The 13,286-nt window shown below is 61.1% G+C and overlaps 1 protein-coding gene across 2 annotated transcripts in view; it reads right to left on the bottom strand.

The window, feature by feature from the left end:
- The window catches only part of GNAO1 (G protein subunit alpha o1), a 92,742-nt gene that overhangs the window by 9,526 nt on the left and 69,930 nt on the right, over nt 1-13,286 (bottom strand). For both annotated transcript variants that reach the window (XM_036440405.2, XM_036440406.2), the window contains exons 4-6: nt 5,222-5,382; nt 4,047-4,175; nt 3,687-3,816 (exon numbers count right to left, since the gene is read on the bottom strand). In XM_036440405.2, coding sequence (XP_036296298.1) covers nt 3,687-3,816; nt 4,047-4,175; nt 5,222-5,382 — 420 coding nt within the window. The remainder of the gene's footprint in view (nt 1-3,686; nt 3,817-4,046; nt 4,176-5,221; nt 5,383-13,286) is intronic.

Raw genomic sequence — 13,286 nt, forward strand, 5'->3', positions numbered from 1 at the left:
CGCCCCCGGGGGACGGAGACAGGAGCACCCACGGGACAAGCGGGCGCGGGCCCCGCCTCATTCCACACGCAGGCAGGCTGGAGCGGAGCAGGGTGGGCGGGGTGGGGTGCTGCCCCGGCCCTCCTCCCCCAGAGGAGGGACAGCGAGGTTGCTGGGGGGGGAAGGAGGGAGCTCCAGCTCACGGAGTGGACATGCACCATGCACTCGGGGCAGGGCCACCACTACCCAACACGTCTACACGGAACCGCGGGCCATGCAGACTCCTCTACCGGGGTGTCATTCCGGTCCGCCAGCGGGGGTGGGGGTGCACGCATTCCCTTGGGGCACATTAACCGAGGACGGAGGGATCCTCGAATTAATCCCGAGTTGGAAGCAGACACAAGGGGACAGCGTCTGGGGGGTGATCTTGCTGTGGCCTTGTTGTGGATGAAGGTTGGGTTGGTTGGCTGGGCCATGGCTGGGTCATGGCTGGGCCATGGCTGGGTCATGGCTGGGCAAGGGGTTTGGCTCTGGGTGAGCTGCTCAACCCGGCAAAACAGATGAAAACAGAGAGGAAGATAAAAGCCCAGCAGGAAACATGAGAGAAAGAGAGAGGGGGAAAAAACCCCTGAAAATTTGGTTCAACCAGTGTCAGGGCCTGGAAATCAACGCAGGTCCAGCCTGGGGCCCCCGTGCAGGCTCAGAGGCCATGGCCACCGAGGGACCGTGGACTGTGTGGCTGGAGATGGACACGAGGGCGGGGGGACCAGCCTGAGCCCAGCGGCTGGAGAAGGGGAGAGGCGAGAGTGGGCGGGGCAGGCATCACACAGCAAAGTCACCCTCGATGCCCCCGGGACCTGCTGCTTTCAACTCTGAGCTGGTGGCTGCACCGGAGGGAGGTGCTTCATACCTGCCCGGTGTGGAGGGTCCCTCAGAGTCTGCTCATGATTTGGCCTTGGTTTGGCAAATGAGGGCCCTGTAGGTGGCGGTGCCGGTGGTGGTGGTGGTGGTGGTGACGTGGTGGCAGGCTGAGACCCAGTGCGGCCGAGGCCACGGGGGTACGAGGGCAGGACGAGGCCCCGGGCTCCTGGGTGCAGTGGACACGGGGGTACGAGGGTACGAGGGCAGGACGAGGCCCTGGGCTCCTGGGTGCAGTGGACACGGTGGCTGGACGGTGGGTGGTGGGCAGTGGGCAGAAGCCACCAGCTCCAGGAGCCACCTCCAGGCAGCTGACTCTCGCCTCAGGCCAGGGAGGGGCCCGTGGGGCTGACCAGAGAGGAAGGCTGGGACCGAGGGGCCTTGTGCCTGCTTCCGGGGCAGAGTCCGTAGCCCACAGCTTGTCCTTCGGCCTCACTCCTGGACGGGGGAGCCGATGGTCGCCACGTGCCTCGTGGAGTCCCGAGTTCAGGCTGCTCTTCATGACCCTCGGAAGGAGCAGGACGTCCAGCGGCTGCTCCTGACACAGCGGCAGGGCCGGCGCTGGACCCTGGGCCACGTCTGTCCGGTTCCCAGCCGCCTTCCTGGGCTGCTGTCCAGTTCCAAAGCCCCTCCTGCCTCCAGGAGGGCGCACTGCTCTCTCCTGGGCTGTCCAGCGGGCTGCTTTGGGGAGGAAGGGGCCCCAGGAGGAGCCCGTCCCGGGCCTGGGCCCCCCTGCCTCGGTTTCCCCAAGGTCCTCCGCTCCGGCCCCAGGGAAGAAGGCGGGGCTCACGGGGAGGAGGGAGGGGAGTGAGAGGGACAGGAAAGGCAGGAAGGAGGAGGAGGAGCACGGAAGGAAAGCGCCGGACACCGCCCAGCTCAGCAGCCGGGCGGGTGAGGAGTTTGCAGACGGCTGGCCAGGCCGGACAGGGCAGGCAGAGGGGGAAAGGCTGCCCGAGCTCGGGGCCTGGCATCTGCCCAGCCCTGTGGTTAACAGAGACCCGAGGGCCATGGAGCTCCTGCCCTGTGGCTGCCAGGCCCACCCAGACACCCCTCTGGCCCTGCCGTGACCCGCGCGCGGCCTGGGAATCGGGCTGGAGCTGTCCGCAGGCCTGGCTGGCAGGACCCAGAGGGGAGGCCCGTGGAGGGAGACAAGCCGTCCCCCACCCAGCTCCGGCCCTTCGCTTCCTTTGAAACCCACACCCTGCTTCCCACTCCAGGCGCCGCAGGGAGAGGTGAGCCCAGTGGGTGGAGCTCAGAGCCCAGGATGGCGGCTCAGACCATGAATGTCGGCCTGGAGCGCACAGGGGACCCAGGGAGCAGCGACACAGGCATCGTCGGGTCCAAGCACAGCATGGGGTGCACGTCCCCCCCATACCCCCCACGCCACAACCTGCCGAGGTCACTAACGAAGACGGCGCCACCAGGAAGAGCTGCACGGCCGAGGCGCCCGAAGCCTCCCCAGGACAAGGCAGGGCTGGGGGGCTCTGCTGAACCCCAACTCTGGGGTGCAGCTGGGCCTGAGGAGGAAGGGCACGGGGGACACGCCAACCTGTGGTGCCCCCCGGGCAGCGGCCTCGGGCCCCATCTGCCAGAAGCCCCATTGTGTGTTGGTCCCTCGGAACGGCGGCTGCTTCCCCCATAGCACTGCACCCCTCGGCCCTCACCCCGCGGCCCCCACCCGGAGGCCCCCACCCCGAGGCCCTCCAGAGCACCGCAGCCGGGGGACCGGCAGGCAGGACTGATGAGGAAACAGACCCCGAGAGAAGACAGGCCCCCCCCCCCCCCCCCCCGTGAGGCAGGCCTTCCTCCAGCCTCAGTGCTGCCCGAGGCTCGGGGCTTTGGGCCTGTGCGTGCTGCAGGCAGAGGCGCTGGCCCATGCCACGGGCGTGACCCCACGGCCCAGGAGCCCCACTCCTAGGAGGTGCGGTGGGCTTGTCTCGGCACCCTCGGGGTGGACCACACCAGCCCCCGCTTCCCTGGCGGCTGTGAGACCAGACGAGGTCTCCCAGAGGCCCCCAGGCCAGGACAACCTCCAGGGACAGGACCACCACCGACTCGGCGCGGCTGTGCCGGGAACCGTCCGTCACCTGGGCGCTCTGGGCGGTGGCCAGTGACCCCACAGGAAGGCACTACGGTCACCCCGCCCCCCGCCCCTTCATCAGGCAACAGGAACCGAGCGGAGAGGGTGCTGCCTGGATTTGGCCCCAAACCAGGACTCGGAGCAGAGCGACCCAGCACCCTCGCCAACTGAGTGACCCCCACTGATACCAATGGTCATTCTGAGCCCCTAGATGGGACGCGACGCACGTCAGAGGCAGGAACCTGCGCTTGTCTCTCTCCTCCTGAGGTGCCCGCCGCCCGGCCCTCCCCCCTTGGCCAGCACCACCCTGCAGACATCTCCGCTGGGCAGCCCAGCCCCCCTCAGGGATGGCCGTCAGGGCTAAGAACCGTGCTTTCCGTCTCATGCACATCCTTGCTGGACACCCCCCGATTCTTTTAGGACTGGCTTGCTGCAGGCCTGGCCTGATGCCCCCAGACTCTGCCCAGTTTACCGGAGAGGCACTCACTGCCTGAGTCTGGGCGGGGGGCTGCGGGGAGGGGTGCCTGTGAGCAGATGCCCACGGTCCCGCCCCAGCTGCCAGCCTGTGGCTGCCTCCTCTGCACCGGTGTCACCAGACATCCCCCCCACCCCCCACCACAGCGACCCCCGCTGCTCTGGAGCTGCTGCGGGGACCAGGGCCGCGGTCTCGCCTCTCCGCGCCCACGCCCGGCGGGCACAGGCCACTCACCGTGGTCTCGTCTTCGTGGAGCACCTGGTCGTAGCCGCTGAGCGCGACGCAGAAGATGATGGCCGTGACGTCCTCGAAGCAGTGGATCCACTTCTTGCGTTCAGACCGCTGGCCCCCGACGTCGAACAGCCTGCAGGGAGGAAGACGGGAGCTGGGGTGGCCGGCCGCAGGGCCCAGGCAGGCGGGAGGGGGTGCCGGGCAAGCTCCGGGCCGGAGGACGAGGAGGAGGAAGAGGAGGAGGAGGAGGAGGAGGAGGAGGAAGAGGAGGAGGAGGAGGAGAGGAGAAAGAGGAGAAGGAAGAGGAAGAGGAGGAAGAGGAGGAGGAGGAGAAAGAGAAGGAACTCCCCGGGGTGGCCTCACCTGAAGTGAAGGTTCTTGAACGTGAAGTGGGTTTCTACGATGCCGGTGGTTTTGACCCTGGTTCGGAGGATGTCCTGCTCGGTGGGCTGGTAGTCGCTGGCCCCGATCCGATCCAGGCTGTCCAGGTAGCTGGGGAGGCACACGGGGCACGTGGGGCAGGCTGCAGGCACAGCTCGCTGGGCCACCCCCTTCAGAGCCCGGTCCCCCCTCCAGGGCCCCTCGAAGGCCATGAGGGAATGATGGCACCACCTGTCCAGGGCCAGGGGTGGGGGGTGGGAGGGAGCGTGGCCGCACATCCTCGAAGAGCCTCTAATCCAGACCACAGGGGCCTCTGTGCACAGCGCCAGGAACGCTCGGACAAGACCTGACTTTCCAACGAGACTGATGGGCTTAGGACGCTGCTCTGTCGTTCCCTCGTGACAAAACGGTCATGGCCAACGCCTGGACTCTATTCTTCCCTTGCGATCAAGTTCCATCTTTTATTTCCAAGTTAAATGTACTACTCTACAGGTTACAGAACGGAAGAGGATTGATGAAGGCCAGACCTTGCCCAGCTGGGAGCTGGGCCTTGAACCTGGACATCTGGCCCCAGAGTCCTCCCTGGAGACTCTTCTACAGTGTTTCCAAGAGGCCCCGTAGCATCCGCCCGCCCTGCTATGCTGCCTGAGAGTTTACCCAGGGGTCTGTGGGACGGGAGGGTCATAGGTCACATAGGGGGCAGGGGCTGGCCTGCCTGGTGCCAGGTCTTTGAATCAGGCCCCCACTTGTGGAGATAGACCAGGCCTTTGCACCCCACCCACCCAAGCCGAGCACCCGGAAGGCTTTGGGGTCTGTCCGGGTTAGGTGTGAACCCCAAGCAAGGATGGGATCTGGGAAATCAGGACTGGGCTCCCCCAGGGCCAGCCAGGCACCCGCTCCTTGAGCCTGGGGGCAGGGAGCCGCACACAGCCCTCAGGGGAGCATCCCCAAGTGTCGGAGGCAGGGATGACGCGGGTTCTGGCTGCACATTGGGGGGAGGGGGGAAGGACTGTGCTTCATCAGCACTTGCCCTGGGCCCTGCCGGGGGCAGGGGGAGAGGCCCCTGTCACTGTCCCAGCGGCTCTGACCTCAGCCCCACCCAAGCCCTGCTCTCCCTCCACGAGGGAGGTCCCTGCCCTCCTGCCCGGGCCACTCACTATTTGGCAGAGTCGTTGAGCTGATACTCCCGGGAGCGGTTGAAGCACTCCTGGATCCCCGAGTCGCCCCAGAGGCGCACCATGGCGGACAGCAGCTCCGGAGAGAAGGGCTCGGTGTCCTCCATCCGACTCACCACATCGCACACCATCTTGGCGTCGGCCTGGGAGGAGACACGGGTGGGCCGTGAGGCTCGGCAGGGACAGAGAACCTGCTGGACACCGGCCAGGGCACCATGACAATGCTCAGCCCCAGGCCTGTTCTGGAGAAGCAGGCCGCTATCTGAACATCCCCCCCCCCGCCCCCAACCCCATGCCTCCGGATACGGGAGCAGCCTGCTCTCCCAGGCCCTGGGGGACCCGTCTCCACGCCAGCCTTCGGAGACCCCCAAGCAGTGGTTTCTGACTGTTCCTGGCAGCTCTGGGGTGCTGGTGGGCGGGAGGGAGTGGGCAGGGCTCTGCTCTACACCCTCCAATACCCCCGAGCAGCCCTGCTTTTATCCAGTTTGAAGACTGGCATTTTGCAAAGGTTTTTTTTTTGGAGGAAATGTCAATGTTTTGGGCTAGCCATTTTCTAAACTTCTTTTTTAAAATATGCATTTTTAAAAAATTGATTTCAGAGAGGAAGGGGGAGGGAGGAATACAAATATCCATGATGAGAGAGAATCGTGGACCCGCTGCCTCCTGCACGCCCCGCACTGGGGGTGAAGCCTGCAACCCGGGCCTGCGCCCTGACAGGGAATCGAACGTGACTGCGCTCACCGGCAGAGCTGGGACTCAGACCAGGAGCCCGACTCCAAGGCTGGCCTCTGAGATCAGACACCCAGGTGCTGGGGGCTACCACCAATTACAGCACTTTGGACGGCAAACGATGCCAGGCGGAGGGGTCCACGCCCAGGGGGACTCAAATTTCCAGAAGGATCCATGCTCCCCAGGGCCTCTGAAAATGACCTTTCAAAGAAACGCCTTGTCGAGGGGTTGGCTTCTCGGGGAACCTAAACCGGGACAAGGTGGCCACCTGAGCCCAGGCCCCAGGCACACCCTGCCCGCCGAGTCCGCATGCCTCTCTCTGGGGGACAGGACCCCAAAGCAAGGAGCCTCGTTGCAGGAGAGCATGGAGAGACAGAGCGGGGAGGTGGCTGGGAGTGGGGTGCGCTAGGCCCTGACCTCATGGGCCCCCCAGAATCTGGGTCTAATTCACAGGCACTACTAGACCAGTGGTCGGCAAACTGCGGCTCGCGAGCCACATGCAGCTCTTTGGCCTCTTGAGTGCGGCTCTTCCACAAAACACCACGGCCCGGGCGAGTCTATGTTGAAGAAGTGGCGTTAGAGGAAGCTTAAGTTTAAAAAGACGTGGCTCTCCAAAGAAATGTCAGTCGCTGTCCTGTTGACATTTGGCTCTGCGGACTAATGAGTTTGCCGACCACTGTGCTACTTTCAAGGCCTTTCAACCCCCTGCCTTCAGACCCCGCCGGAGAAGAGCCAGTCTCCCCGGTTCGTGGCCCGTGGCCCGTGGCTCAGAAAGACGGTGGGAGGGGCCGGCAATTCCCAGGTGTCCTCTGGGGAGGGAGAGACACAGAGGAAATGAGGTCAGCGCCGGGGGGATGCGTGGCCCACAAAAGATTCTGTGCAAAGGGCATGTGGACTAGTCTTCGGGGGAGACTTCCAGAACCGAGCTGCCGGCTAGGTAGCTATTTCCACGCCAGGGCTGTCCGCTGCAGAAGGCCAGTGAGAAAGTTCTGGGTCCCCTCCGTACGCTTGCCCTGGGAAGGAAGCTGCTGGTGGCCCCGAGGCCGGCAGGCCACGCCCACCATGCTAACCCAGATCCAGGTCCCGGGCCCCAGCACTCGGATCCCAGGGCCTCCCTCAGTTGGCCTCCTGGCCTCCCAGGTGCCCAGGTTCAGCATCTGAGCCTCCCCGGGGCATGGGCCTTGGGTGCCCTAGGCAGGCAGAGGCTCAGGGAAGCGGGAGAAGGGGAAGGTGGTGAGCAGGGACGGTGCCTCCAGCTGGGGCTAAACCCAGTGCTGAGGCCGACGACTCAGGGACCCTCATGCTGCTGCTGCTGCTGCCGCCAGGTGGCCGGGTGACCTGGGGCAGCCCCAGTCCTCTCCCGCTCTCAGCGTGCCTGCCTGTCTGTGGAATGCAGCCAGCGGACCCGGCCAGACCTTCCCACACTTCCTCCTGCGGGCCTGTCGCCACGGGTTCTGCCAGGTCTGCGAGAAGGGAGTCAGGGCCTGCGGGTGGACAGGGTGGGTGACTTCCTGCTGGGTGAGGGACACACTCCAATCAGAGCACCCAGAACCTCGGGACACCTCATAGGGAGGCCACGGTGAGGGTGCGCTTTCTAATCACGCCATCGTGGACGCCCTGTCTGTCCCTCCGTGTGGGATCTGCCCGCCCTCCCCAGAGACGCGGTCACACCAGGAAGTGGGATGGGGTTAGGGATGACCAGGGGATGTTGGCATCGGCCCAGCTGAGCCATGAGCCATGACGGCCACACGTGTGCCATTCCCTGGCGGGGACTCGGAGGTGCCCAGGTGTACACACCATCTACATGGGAATGCCTAACACTCAGGCCTTCAGCACGCTTCCCTTCTTCTCAGGGCAACATGGCTTTTCCGGTCAACATCAGCGGCAAAGGGCAAATGTTTTTTTTTGTTTTGTTTTTTTTAATATGTTTTATTAATTTTTTTTATGAAGAGGAAGGGAGAGGGATAGTTAGAAACATCGATGAGAGAGAAACATCCATCAGCTGTCTCCTGCACACTCCCCACTGGGGATGTGCCCACAACCAAGGTACATGCCCTTGACCGGAATCGAACCCGGGACCATTCAGTCCACAGAATGACGCTCTATCCACTGATCCAAATGGTTTCGGCAGGGCGAACGTTTAATAAAGGGCCTTTGCCCTCCCAAGAGACGAGAGGTCAACAATGTGGGAGAGTGAACGGGAATTTTCACACGCAGGCGACCCGGGTTCAAGTCCTGCCTCCGAGGCTTTTTAGCTGGGCGACCTTGGACAGACCACTTAACCTCTCGGGGCCTTTGCTCTCCTTCATCCTCCCCACCTGCCAGGGTTGTTTGTGCCGCGGAGACAGGCGGAGGATGGGGCACAGCTCTGCAGCTGAAGGAGCCCTGCCAATGGCAGTTATTACGAGCAAAGATGAAGTCCCTCAGACACAAACCACGAGCTGAAGGAAAATGGGCCTGCTTTGTGCGAGGCGTCAGGCAGGCCTGATCCTCTGGATAACAATAATCACAGTAATTATAATAATAACCCCTTCCTCTGGAGGAGCTGCTTTGGGCCCTTTCAGAGTTTCCTCTCCTTCTCTAATCTTGGAGGCCAAGAGAAGTGTGAGTGCATGAGTACACACACGTACGTACACACACACACACACACACACACACACGTACACACACACACACACACACACACACACACACACACAGTCCCCTGGCTGCAGGGAAAAGCCTCCATCCACCCTGCCCCGCCCTGTGCGCTGCAGTTTTCCCAGCTACCACCAGGGGGCAGGAGCGCACAGGCCAAGGGGAGAGGGAGAACCAGAGCTGGACAAGCCAAGCACCAGCAGCCAGGCAGGGCAAGGGCAGGGCCCATGGGCATCACTGCCTTCCTTGGCTACAGGCTGCTCCTCCTGGGGAAGCAGCAGAGAGACCCGGCAGGCACCACGGCAATGCCAGCCGGTGGAGAATGGCAGTGGCGGGAGCAGGGAGCATTCTGGGCACTTAGCAACGGCCAGACCCAGGCCCCCCAGGCCCTGGCATCTGTTTTTGTTAGTGTCAGTGATGGAAGCACTGCAGGCATTTAGTGGTTGGGCTCTTTCTTCCCTTGGGCTCAGGGGTCTTAGATGCAGCACGCTGTCAGAGTGCAGGGTCCGTGGGGTGGGGTGGGGGGTGAGGGGGAGAGCTTGGGACATCCTATCGATAGATCTACCACTTGCCTCAGGGAAGGGAGCCTTCCTGGTTCCCCGGAAACATCCTGCAGCAGAACCAAGGATTTGGTGCTGTTTGCCATCTTGTCCTTTCAAACCTGCCCATCCTTCTCCATCCATCCCTCCATCCATCCATCCATCCACCCATGTATCCCGGTAACACCTAGCTAGGATGCATCTCTTTTGAACATCATGCATCGACCCACATAGCCACCAGCTACCCTTGTTCAGCCGTCACTCACGGCCACACCCGCCCACCTCCTTACTGTCCTCCTGTCCCTCCCCGGCATCTGTCTGTCCATTCATTCTTCACGTGTGCACCATTTCTTTCCTTCCTCCCCATCCCGCTCTAGCCCCCCACCTCTCCAGCCAACCCCATCCCATACTCATTTACCCACCGCACACCCCCTGCTGAGGGGTCTTGACCTTCAGAACGTTCACAGCGGCTGAGAAATGATGGCCCCCGATTGCCTGGACTCAGAGGAGGGGGCGCCGGGGGCTCTGGCCTCTTAGGAGCTCTGTTGTCATGGTGACTCCTGGTCTCCTAGCTGCCACCTCCTCTGAAAACGGAGCTGGACGGTGAGTGCTCAGCCCCAAGGCCAGCAGGGCGGAGGGAAGGAAGGAGAGGGGGAGGGCCCCCCTCCCTGCCACCTGTCCCAGCAGCCCAGGGGCTGAACGGACACTTGCCCCTGTGGCCCCCAGGCCTTGGCTCCAGCTGGACCCCATGGTGCCCTCCCCTCCACACCCCTTGTACTGCTCCTCCCACTCTCCCTCTGCCCGGCCAGCAGCAGGCCGTGCCTTTGAAGTTGGGGCTTCTGTTCCCACTGCAAACTTTCCAACAGCTCAGAAACAAAATCAGAGAGGCCCACACTGGGCTCGCAATGTAAACCGCCACCGAGGTCTTCCCCTGCCCCAGAGTCTTAATGAAATGGAGCCGGGCTTCACGTTTTCTGAATTGCCAGGTAATTTCTCTAGGACCTTGCCCTCCTCCTCAGCGGAAGGAGGAGGGAATGGCTTGAGGCGAGTCTGGGGGTCCGGAGGCTGAACACAAACCTGGGCCTCTCTTCCAGCACCCCAACTTCCCGCCCTCCCAGCCCACTGGCTAGGCAGCCCCTGCCGCCTTCCTCACTCAGCTGGGCATTGTCTCCCCGCCCAGACAGCTGGCTGCCCTGCCCCGGTGGCTGAGGGCCTTGGGGGACCCCGAATGAACACCCCTGAGTCACGACAGGGAGGTTTCCACTTCTCTTTCGAGGACTCTGACTGATGGTGGGAAGAGAAGTCCCCGCTTGGTTCCGCCAAGTCTCTGATTCCCCGAAAGACTTTCGAATCATCCTTTTGGACAAAGAGGGAGCAGGAGGCTGAGAACCGGGCTCCTCTGTCCTCCAAGGCATTTATATATATATATATATATATATATATATACACACACACACACACACACACACACACACACACACATATATATATATATATATATATATATATATATATATATATATATATATATATATATAAAAATATATAAAATTGATTTTTTTACAGAGAGGAAGGGAGAGTGATAGAGAGCTAGAAACATCAATGAGAGAGAAACATCGACCAGCTGCCTCCTGCACACCCCCCACTGGGGATGTGCCTGCAACCCAGGTACATGCCCTTGACCAGAATTGAACCTGGGACCCTTCAGTTTGCAGGCTGATACTCCATTCACTGAGCCAAACCGGTTTCGGCCTCCGAGGCATTTTTAATGTGCTGACCTGAAACCCCAACTTTGTCCTCAATGACTAGGTCAGGGAAGGTCCCTGTTATGGGCTGGACTGTGTCTCTCTCCCCCACCCCCTCCACTCCCAAAATTCATATGCTGTAGCCCTAATTGCCAGGACCTCAGAGTGTGGCTGTTTTTGGAGAGAGAGCACCTGGAAAGGGGTAACTGAGTTACAAGGAGGTCAGTGGGGTGGGCCCTCAGCCATTGGGAATGGTGTTTTATAAGAGGAGAGCAGGACACAGGCCGAGGGAAGACACGTGAGGACAAGGGGAGCCGGCAGGCCATGGCCACGGCCATGAGGCAAGGAGAGGGGCCTCAGAAGAAACCAGCCCTGCGGACACCCTGGTCTGTTCCGCTGGCCTCCCAAACTGTGAGAAAATAAATTTCTGTTGTTCAAGCCCGCCCCTCTCCCCGGCCCCCTACCCTGGTCCTTGTGGTGGCAGCCCTGGGAACCAGTACACAATCCAGCCCCCAGATGGGCCTCTCCTTGTGGCTGGGAGTGGGGGTAGGGGTTCCCTCTCCATCACCCCACACTCTATCTTAGGGGTGTCGAGCTCAATCAGAGAAGGGGCCAAAATCTAAAATCCAGCCTAAATCGCGGGCCAAATGGTTTACTGAACAGTCATAAACTGTCATTGTGATGGAAACGCAGCGGAGTGCAGTGATGACAGCGCGGTGCGGGCCACATTGCAAGGCCTGGCGGGACGGATTTGGCCCACGGGCCTTGTGTTTGACACATGTGCTTCTACAAGGCTGTGCAGGGTCTCACGCCTACCTCCTACCTCCCCTTGGGCTTCATCCCGAGGCGCCTTGCCCTCCCTGGCCACCAGCCCGCTACCCTGCTCCCTCGCTGGGCTTTGCACACACCCGGCAAGCTCATGTCCACCCCAGGGCCTTTGCACAGGCTCCTCCTGCCACCAAACATCTTGGGGAGATATATTTTTCCAGTCTCACTTTAAATACGACGCCTGAGAGGAAGCTTTCCCTGTCAGCACCCCTCCCCTCCCCCAGCCAACGCAGGTGCTTCCTGTTGTCCCCACGCCAGCTCTCTCTCCTTTACAGCCCTGACCCCAACATGCAACCAGATTCTGTTTCCTCGTCGGCTCGCTCTCTCTCTCCCCCTTGGGGAGGCGGTGAGCGCCATCAGGGCTGATCATCACTCACGCGAGTTGCTGAGACACCGCAGGTGTGAACAGAACCAGGAAGCTGTCCCCGATGCCACAGAGCGATGGAGAGGCAGGTGTTGGCTCCGTCCCACAGCGGTGCACGGTGCCCTCCCTGGCGCCTACCCATGGCCGCTGCACGCTGGCACGAGCACACGCAAGGAACACACATGTGGGGCGGTCGGCGAAATTTTGAAACTGCGTCACGCGTGGGTCAGGCCGTTTGCAGGGGAGAAGAGATTTGTTTTATGATCTAATGTCAAACCCTCCAATATCTCTTTTCCAGAATTTGTCCGGTTTGGAGCGTCATCCATGAAAAGGGAAGAAAGAACTCGAGCTGCAGAAAAGTGGTTGTTTGCCTTCATCACGAAAACAAGCTTAGAAACTGACTTTCGAGCCCAACTCAGTAATTATGTCCACATGGGCTCTTCCTCCCCGCAGGGGGCAGGAGGAGCCAGTCTTCTCTTAAAAAAATATTTTTACTGATTTCAGAGAGGAAGGGAGAGGGGGAGAGAGAGAAACATCAACCATGAGAGAGAATCATGGATCGGCTGCCCCCTGCACACCCTCTAGTGGGGATCGAATCCACGACCGGGTTCATGCCCTGACTGGGAATTGAACCTTGACCTCCTGGTTCCTAGGTGAATGCTCAACCACTGAGCCACACGGGCCAGGCAGTCTTCTTCTCTTGTTACAAATGATGGACGCGAGAGCCAGCCCCTGCTGCTCAGTTCAGTGCATCCAATACAGCCCTTATTTTGAACAATAAAGAACAAAAAATTCAATAGAAAACGGTCATGTCTGCGGAGAAAACGGTGGCACCTGTGCGCCCTTCAGTGAGGGCAGGAGGGGCCTGGTGGGCATACCTGCCGAGCGTCAGCTCTGGGCGGGCCCTGCACCTGCCCCGCACCTGGCTCTCCTCTGCGTCCTGTGCTGGGCTCCGAATTGCACCAATTCAGTGGCCGGCAAACTGCGGCTCCCGAGCCACATGCGGATCTTTGGCCCCTTGAGCTGTTAGCAAAAGCCAGCTCAGGAGTACCCTAATTAAGTTCATAACAAGGTACCTACCTATATAGTTTAAGTTTAAAAATGTGGCTCTCCAAAGAAATGTCAATCGTTGTACTGTTGATATTTGGCTCTGCTGACTAATGAGTTTGCTGACCACTGCCACTAGCTAGTTGTCGGATGGGCTC

Source organism: Pipistrellus kuhlii, unplaced genomic scaffold, assembly GCF_014108245.1.
Source record: "Pipistrellus kuhlii isolate mPipKuh1 unplaced genomic scaffold, mPipKuh1.p scaffold_m20_p_17, whole genome shotgun sequence".
Lineage (NCBI taxonomy): Eukaryota > Metazoa > Chordata > Mammalia > Chiroptera > Vespertilionidae > Pipistrellus > Pipistrellus kuhlii.